This window comes from Diadema setosum, chromosome 8, assembly GCF_964275005.1.
Source record: "Diadema setosum chromosome 8, eeDiaSeto1, whole genome shotgun sequence".
In the NCBI taxonomy this organism is placed as follows: domain Eukaryota; kingdom Metazoa; phylum Echinodermata; class Echinoidea; order Diadematoida; family Diadematidae; genus Diadema; species Diadema setosum.
The window spans coordinates 26,522,454-26,531,545 of NC_092692.1; the positions used below are offsets into that span (position 1 = coordinate 26,522,454).

A 9,092-nucleotide genomic window follows, 5' to 3' on the forward strand; every position below is an offset into this window, starting at 1 on the left:
TGTGATGCAAGCTCATGTTGTGTGGAAAAATGAGGTGGTAACATGTAGAAATAAGTCTGCATTGATAATTATGTGACATAAGAGGGCGTCCTACTTAAAATTGAAGTGCGCCCTCACTCAGATTATTATGGAAAATGAAAGTTTAGACCATAAGCTTTCAAATGATGTATAACATGACACATTAATGTCAATAATGATAATCAGAAATGGCCATCAACAATCTTGTGTCTGTGCGCTGCAAAATGTCTGAGCAGTCTGGCTACGGCGTATGTGACAGATATAGGGTTAAGTTTGTAACTGTGAAATACATAAGAGTAACAACATCCCTTCCACACCCTTCAGAAAAATGTAAAAATTTTATCATAACATTTCAAATCATGAGCATAGTGTGTATTTCATACATTGAAATATATTTCCTTTTAAATCTACTATGCTGAGCTGATCAGCATCTATTTCAGTTGAATATAACAGTCTGTGCTTGCTACCACCTTGAAGGCTATTTTCGGAGTATAACCGGAAAAATCGTCACGAGATAGGGAAGTGGAACTCCTGGGCTCCAAGAAAGTCCTCCTCATATATGATGACGGTCATGAACCTACTTCCCACATTCAAGTAGCTGGGATTGACTGCTGCCCTCTTTGTCCAGCAAGTGAGAGTGAACCACTCTATTGCTGTTGACTTTGAATGAGGCTGCAGCACTTCTGAAAACACGCGACCTTTCATCCCTTCCCATGTTTCACCTTTACCCTCCAGGGGGAATGACAGACGTAGGGCGGCCATTGATGGACATTTGACAAAAGACAAGACTATGTCAACCTGCTCTACCACTGTCAGGTGGTTGCCTTGGAGCTCTAAAGATTTCAACCTCAAAAATGACGGCCCCAATTTGACCAGGCCACAGAGGACATCAGTTTGTGTAGCACCCTGACAAACATTGGTCAGATCTAGCTCAACCAGAGAGCCAGATGCCCTACAGAGCAACTGTTCAACAAAGCCCCAGTTGCGGCCAACAGCAAAATTTCCCCCCAACAAGAGATGTTGCAAGTGCTCGGAATGAGGGGAGTGGGTGAGGTAGTGAAGATCCTCCAAAGTCAGCATACAGTTACTGACGTCCAAGAGCAGCAAGGGTTGCTGTATTCGGCTGATGATTTCTGGGATACTTCGCGACAGCTGGTTACCCGCAAGGCCAAGGCAGCGCAATGAAGGAAGCCCTTGGAGTAGTGTTCCTAGAGTCTTGATGGCAGAGGAAGCATAGGGACTTCTGACATCAATTCTGTTGTACTTCAGGCATAGTCTAGTCAGCAGGCTGTAGTTCTGCACAGGACGCAACACTCCCTCAAGATTTGAATTTCCAATGCCGTTGTAGTCCATAAGCAATGCAGTTGTGCCCTAAAAGAAAGTTATAACATATCTGTTAACAAAATGAAACACATTGTGAAGCATACATAAGTATCTTTCACCTATTTTTTAACAAAAAATGTTTAAAACGCATTTGCGTTTCACATAACAACAGAGTCTAGTAACACAAGAAATACTGAAATTCATTCAAAGTTGACCTAGAACTATTACTGCATGATACACAGTACTCTTCTTTAGTCAGATAGCCAAATTATGATCACCTCCCTATGTGATACACAGCCTAAGTTTATCTTCCTAGTATGCTATAGCTTTGCATAGGAGCTGCAACAAGGAATTACTTCATCAAGTATCAAGTACCTCTCTCTGGTCCAACTGGAGAACTTCTATCAGCTCATCAGCAGAGGCATAGCGCACACAAAATTCTTTGCTCCTGACAATAATTCTGGCCGCCAACAGTTCACGGTGCAACTGTAGGTGGCGCTCAATATCTGCTCCCTCGACACAAAGGTTCATGGTGATCCTGAGTTCACTAAAATCTTCAGAGAAAAACACAAAAATATGGTGTTAGGACAACTGCCTCAGGGTAACAGCCAAAAAATGCCAATTTATCTAAAGACAAAATCCTCACATATGTTACAAAACCTATGTACATTTTCTATGCAAACACCAGAAAATACATTATAAAATTATATGAAATAATGTCACAATCATAACAACAGATATATAAAATAACCTGATGGCTAGTAACATTTTCAAGAAATAAGACAGATCAAATTTTAATATTAGAATTATAAACATGTAATAGCTTTTATATACTAGTAAGTAGATATTATCTTCGAAATTTTTCTGCATGCCTATGCCCGACATCTTTGTTGGTGAACTGACATGACTATGTACAAAGCAAATTTTTTTGTAATTTTGTGAATATTGTTTCCATGATTCTTGCAGATCTATTGTAACCAGCACATGTGGGAATCCATAATCAAGCGTTCAACCAAACCTTGCAACACCTCCTCTGAAAAACATACAAACAAACAAACAAACGAAAACTACTCACTGGAAAAATATCAAGGAGCAGAACATACCCTTGCATGTCTGTGATTGATGCACATACACAGTCTTTTTCCGCTTCTTTCTCACTGGCGACGTTTCCCCAACTCGTCCTTTCAGCAGATTTCTTAAGAACTGCTCCCTTGATTCACTAGCTAACGGGCAAATGAGACGATAACATAAGAGTAATTGAAGCAAGAAAAATGAAGGAAATAAAAACTATGAACATAAATACATTCATAATATACACACATATATGTGTAGTGTGTGTGTGTGTGTGTGTGTGTGAGAGAGAGAGAGAGAGCGTGTCTGTGTGTATGCTCTTACAGTAGTACCAGTAAATGGAAGTGTGACATACAATGTAGTTCTGAAATATTAATTTTCTATGATAATTACAATAAACTAAGAATATTTCCGAGATTTTTGGGGGAGTTGTGTGTGGCTGGAAATAAACATAAATTTTCGAGAACTTTCATTGGGATTTCTTTATATTTGATATAAAGTACATATTGGAAAGAGGCAAGTTTAAGCATATGTGTTCATCAGAAATAAGTATGTGAAATGGCTTCTTCCTGTGTGCTGTACTTGTATGTCACACTTTTACTATTGAAAAATAAAATTTTTCAAAGTTTATGATCTATTTATGCAGTGGCAGATGCAGTGGCAGATCCAGGGGGTTGGCGTACCGGGCATGCCCCCTTTTTTGTTAAAATAAAAGAAATATAAAGAAAAAAAATCAATGCGGGTACATGTCCCCCAACCCCCCCCCCCTCCCCCCCCCCTCCCCCCCCCCCTCCCCCCCCCCCCCCCCCCTTTCCGGAATTCCTGGATCCGCCCGTTATGAGATCTTCACACTCTACAAAATCTTTCCTATGACCAATTACAGAAGAAATGAAAGTGCGACTTCCAATCCCACTCAGTAATAATGAAACTAGAATTTGTATTGGTGGAATATGATGGAAACACTCTTTATAGTGCCATTATTTGTGCCAAAAAGTTAAGCTGATATTTAGGCAGATGTACCAAGATTTGAACATGATTAGCAATGACTCATATTACAGAGACTCCACTTACAAAGATTAAGACAAGATATGTCAACATCTTGAATTCTGTTCTCCTTGCTCCCAATTGCCATGGCAACAGTCACAGCGATCTGGTTGTGGCATTCTTCCAGACTCTTGGTCGTTGCCAACCTTGAACAGAATGATATTGGAGAAAATATTCAAAACTTGATAAAAGAAAAAAAAATTAGTAGACTTCAGTAGTTTTCTTGATATAAATTTCATTACAGAGGTAACATTTAGCAAATGTGTTTGTGCAGGTTTGTGCAGGGCTAGTGCACGAAAAAAAAAGTATTTCTACTCTTTGGTCTCACCATGAAGACTCGGTTTAGTATGCATTTTTGTAGACAACATGATGTACGAATGGTTGATTAAAGTGATTTTGTTGACTGTGCACAAAATATTACTCGACCTCGCTCTGTTTCCAGGAACTGCCACAGACACACACACACACTCACACACATACATGAACAAGAACAACATGGACAAACTCCAAACCTCACACACACACACACACACACACACACAGTTGATATTTGTACATTGTATTTTGCATTGTCACATTTGATATTGGCATTAATTAGTATGATGCAATACATAGCGTTAATACATGTAGTTAGTGATATTAAGCATTTGAAAAGAAATATTTCTCGTACCAGCTACTACCCTGAAGACATTTCAAGTTGATCGTTGTGTATGGCCAAGAAGACACTATGGCCTTGGTGGCTACGCAGAGCCCCGTTGCTAAACTAGCTGAGAGCAGAGATGAGTAGAGTGTGTAGGGGACAACTCTCAGTGCTTCCAGTGTCAAGTTTAGATTGCTTGCTATTCGAATGCTGGCAATATCGAGGAGAGACTCGGGCCCAGGGTAATGAGAGCCGAGGCCACCAAGGCCAAGGGCCACACTGCCATTGACATGCAGTGGACGGAGCTCCTTGCTGTGGTCTATGAAGAGGGAATTTGCCGTCATCATCTATTGATAAGTCGCAGTCCGTAATCACGACTCTTGAGTCCCGTGGTGTCCGAGCTCGAGCTCTCTTGATAACAGGGTCAGAAAAGGCAGCGAGGGGCCTCGGCTACGCTACGGCTTGGCTTCGTTGGCTTGCGCGGCGCTGCCGTCCCGATCCGAAGCGGGCGGACACATGCAGAACGTGCGACCTGGGCCGGGCAGAAAGAAAGCATACCAACTTTCCTCCAAGAGTTCCATTCCTATATCAGCTGTTTAATACCGTCATTTTATGACATGAACCTGATGCCTGGTCATTGAGAAGTAGTCATCTGCCAATGAATCGTTGTTTTCACCCCACTGCAAGACGCATTCAGCGATGATCGAGTGCCAGCGTAGCCCCCATCCCAGGGACAACACCAATGTCACTGATGCCAGGGAGGTAAAAGGTGCACACACGCTTACCCACTGCTGTTGTGTATACCAGCCGTATGCATGCTGGTTGCGTACTCATACTCAATGTGCGCGCGTGAGGCAACGCTAGTTGGGGATCCCCCTCACAGTCGGAGAACACCCCCCCCCCCCTAAAAAAAAAAAATAAATAAATAAAACGCAGACGGGTGCACATGTTTCTACTTTGAAGGCAATTTTATTATTTTGTTCAGTTGTGTTACATATGACATGTTTAAAGTAACTTTTGTGCAATTTTAACCCGGGAACTTTGCATATCAGCACAAACATGCAGTGTTTTTATTTTTATTATTTTGTTCAGTTGTGTTACATATGACATGTTTGAAGTAACTTTTGTGCAATTTTAACCCTATAAAGCCCAAGGGGGGGGGGGGGGCACATTGTGCCCCCCTAGCATATTTTCGTTTGCCACTCCTACACCCTTCACCCGATTTAAACCAAATTTGGTGACTTTTCCTAAAATCTTATTGCGAACATTTTGATGTATAATTTAGCTATGTCCAATATTGTTGGTTGCCATGACAACCATAAACTGACAACCATGTACGTCAGATTTTGCATGATTTTCCGTTCCAAGTTCAGTTAACAATATAATAATGGATGAAATTGGGGTTTTCTTGGCTGTGATTTGCTGAAGGACCAAATTGTGAAGAAATTATGGTTGTGAATTACCCTGAAATGGTCTTCTTATTATTTCCTTTATTTTTATATGACATAGGCATCAAACAATAGATATAATAGAAATAATCGAAAATACAGCATTTTCCAAAGACTACCCTTTTATTTTGTGTTATTTTCACACAAGCTTTGCCGGTAATATCATTTGTATATCATATTATCAATCTGCAAACTCAAAATTTCAATATTTTGGAAATATGAAATGTGATGCCAATATTATGTACCCATTCCAAGCAATACACGATAGGTTTCATATATTTCTTCATATTGTAATGAATAGCGCCCCACATGTTGACCTTGAGAAATTGCAACCATAACAAATAGTGAAAGTTGACTTGCTTTTCCTTTGTGGTAAATATGAAAATGATCGATATAAAATAAAAAAACATATATACTGGGGATAAAGAAGTACCATATCAGGTACCATATTCGAGAACTGAATCGCATCGCCAGTCGTTCTTCCCAAGAACTGTCAGGAACTGGAATTCCCTGTCGTCAGAAATTGTTTCAGCGCCATCTGTGGGATCATTTCGAAACCGTCTAACGGTTGATCACAGTGGCTAGTTTTTTCGTCAACTTTTCTATGTGCTTGTAAATATCTGTAAATAAATTGTATTATAATGTAAATAGCACCAGTCTGCAAGAATCTTCAGTATATTGAAGGAGGCAGACTTAATCAGAAGAAGAAGAAGAAGAAGAAAAAACATGATTTAAGCGTATGTCCTATGTATTTCTTTATATTTTGGTAAATAGCGCCCTCAGTGGATGACCTTGGGAAATTTCGAATGTTGGGTCATGTAGAGTATGAGTTGCTCTACCCACGTGCCAAATATGACGGTCATACATCATATAATAAAGAAGTTATATAGGGGGGCACAATGTGCCCCCCCCCCCCCCCCTTGGGCCTGGAAGGGGTCAAAATAGCTTGGGATTTATAGGGTTAACCCGGAAACTTTGCATATCAGCACAAACATGCAGTGTTTTTCGCAAGGCGTCCTGTTCCTCGTTTCTATACAAGGATGCTCGCAAGGATGTTAGTTCCTAGCTGCATGTTTCTGCCCATCAAGAGGCGAGTCTCGAAGTTGAGAGATCCATATAATATGTCATGATATTGGCCTAACAAAGCTTAGGAATGATGTACCAACATGATATGACTTAATTATAGTCTCTTTGTACTAAAAAAAAAAAGTAATAAAATTCTTTGATACGTATATAATACATCCATCTCTCACAGTCTTGACAACATATCATAATAACTATGCAGTGTGCCACGAAAAGTTCGCGGGGTATAGATAAAAATTGAAGGGGAACCAGATTGAAATGTATATAGGAGGACGCCACATCATTCATGTAACCTGATGAAAATGGCGTAATACATTAGACGCATTGATGTATTCATGTCGCAAAAGAGAATCACATGAGAAATTAATTTTAAAAAGTCCTTAAAAATATGACAAAAGAGAGAAATGGAAACAAGGTTGGAAATTTTGTCCTCGAAATGAAACTTACGAAGACAATATCTCATAATCATAGTAGTTCTTCATGAGCAAGTGGGCCTACCGTCGGCAAGTACTGTGATACTTCAGTATTTACTATTTCTTCTTCAGGGGCTGATCCAGGAATTCCGAAAAGGGGAGGTGCTCCCTTCCATTTTTTTGTTTCTTTTGTTTGTTTTGTTTTAACAAAACACTGAAAAGGAGGGGCGCGCGCCCGGTAATCCAGCTCACTCCTGCACCCGAAACTGGTCTTAAAATTACCATTAGGTCTGTCTTGTCTTTGCCATTCAATCATGTAAGTTAATGAACTCAAGTTCTATCCAAATCGTTCGAGAACAGCATGTATCTTATTAAAAACAAAAACAAAAACAAATGGAACTGTTTTATCCTTGCCGTCAGTTTCACGTTTGTTTTATGCAGTGAATATGTCTGTGTGTCGTCTAACTCCGTTGATCGTTGAAATTGCCCACTATAAATCGGAAGTCCCCATTTTACTGCCCCGTCCAAGCAGCCAGGGAGGTGGGAGAGAGAATTCTCACCTCTCCTGGTCACGACGTCAATGCGTGCATTGAAAACAGGTCGCCGTTATACCCCACAACCAGATTCCAAGGAGTTCACTCGGAGAAGAATACCTTTTAAAACCCTTTAGCGTCGTGATAACAAAAGGTGCGCTTCGCTTTGTGTTTTTGTCAAAGAACTCTATGGATTATGTGTAACTCCAGCTCTTGTCAATTCTCTTTCACCCTCAGTACCTTATTTAACACACTTTCTTGGACTATTCTTCTCCTTGAAACAGTTAATTCTTTTTTTTTTTTAGTTACATCATTTGTATTCAAGTGTCAACTTTTTTGTTGGTGAACAGACATAAGCAGACACAGTATAAGTGGTCGAAATTATAGTTGAATATGCATGTTGCTTGTTCATGATTATGCATGTTTTGTTATTTTTTCCTGAAAACTATAAAGTTTTGATAAGATTAGAGCCTATTTTGTTCATAAATTTATGATGAAAGAAGTATAATCTCGAGTTTCAACTTATAGATTTTCAGTGAAGACGTGCACGGATCCTTAGTTTAATTGATTTATATTTTTGTATGGAATTTATCCAGTGAATCATATTCACCCTTGATATTTATGACTATTCTAAATATAAAGGGATTTCCTCATATTTGGAGTTTGATTAGCGTATGTTATTTCAGCCCTTCGGCCTGCAATGAATGTAAATTTAGTTCATAATCTGTAGGTTCGCTTTATAATATCGATGTAAAATGTAGAGTGAAGGAAAGTCATTTTACAGTATATGTTTTGATCTTGCGTATCTCTGTTGTGAATGTGTGTGTATGTGCGTGTATGTGTGTGTGTGTGTGCATGTGTGTATGTGTGCATGTAACGGTGATGTTAATGTACGTGTGTGTGTGCGTGCAAGTGTACATGTAGAATTTTGCATTGAGATGATCAATGTAATAATCTAATCTATTTTCTTTGAATAAAGGCCTATAAACATGGCAATTCAATGTTTTCTTTATGCAGAAATTTGCAGGCCTTTAAAACAAACCGTAGGCCTATAGATTCTTGCTACAGTAAAGTACGATTTTTACCAAAATATGTAAACAATGATGCAATACTAATAATAATGATAGTAATAATCATTATAGTATAATGAATATGGTAGGTCTATAAAAGATTTTAATAGTACAGCAATGTATAATGATGATAATAAAATAGTGGGCAACCTATAAATAAAATCTTGTTTATGTGAACTATATTGGCTTGATTGACTGAAATGAAAAAAAAAAGTTACGAATGACGGACAAATGGATTTCAGTGAACGAAAACAGAAATGAATATAATAGGGGCCTATTTTATAGATAAAGGCCTGCTGCCTCTACGTATACACAAATAATTTGTGGGTTTTTTTTTTCTCGAGTTGCCTTATTACCTTCGGGCATAGAGATAATACACTGAATCAAGGAAATTTGAAATTTTTGATTATCCACAGAGTGGTTGTTCTGTGGTTCGCCAAAGTAGGACT

At 39.0% G+C, this 9,092-nt stretch overlaps 1 protein-coding gene across 1 annotated transcript; it reads right to left on the reverse strand.

The window, feature by feature from the left end:
• Nucleotides 1-314: 314 nt before the first annotated feature.
• LOC140231886 (leucine-rich repeat-containing protein 14-like) lies at nucleotides 315-4,652 on the reverse strand. The gene is made up of 5 exons (XM_072312037.1): nucleotides 4,127-4,652; nucleotides 3,484-3,602; nucleotides 2,445-2,564; nucleotides 1,717-1,895; nucleotides 315-1,389 (listed from the first exon to the last, which is right to left on the reverse strand). Exons 1-5 carry the CDS (start codon nucleotides 4,441-4,443, stop codon nucleotides 526-528), a joined length of 1,599 nt encoding a protein of 532 aa, XP_072168138.1. The 5' UTR covers nucleotides 4,444-4,652; the 3' UTR covers nucleotides 315-525.
• Between the last annotated feature and the right edge of the window lie 4,440 nt (nucleotides 4,653-9,092).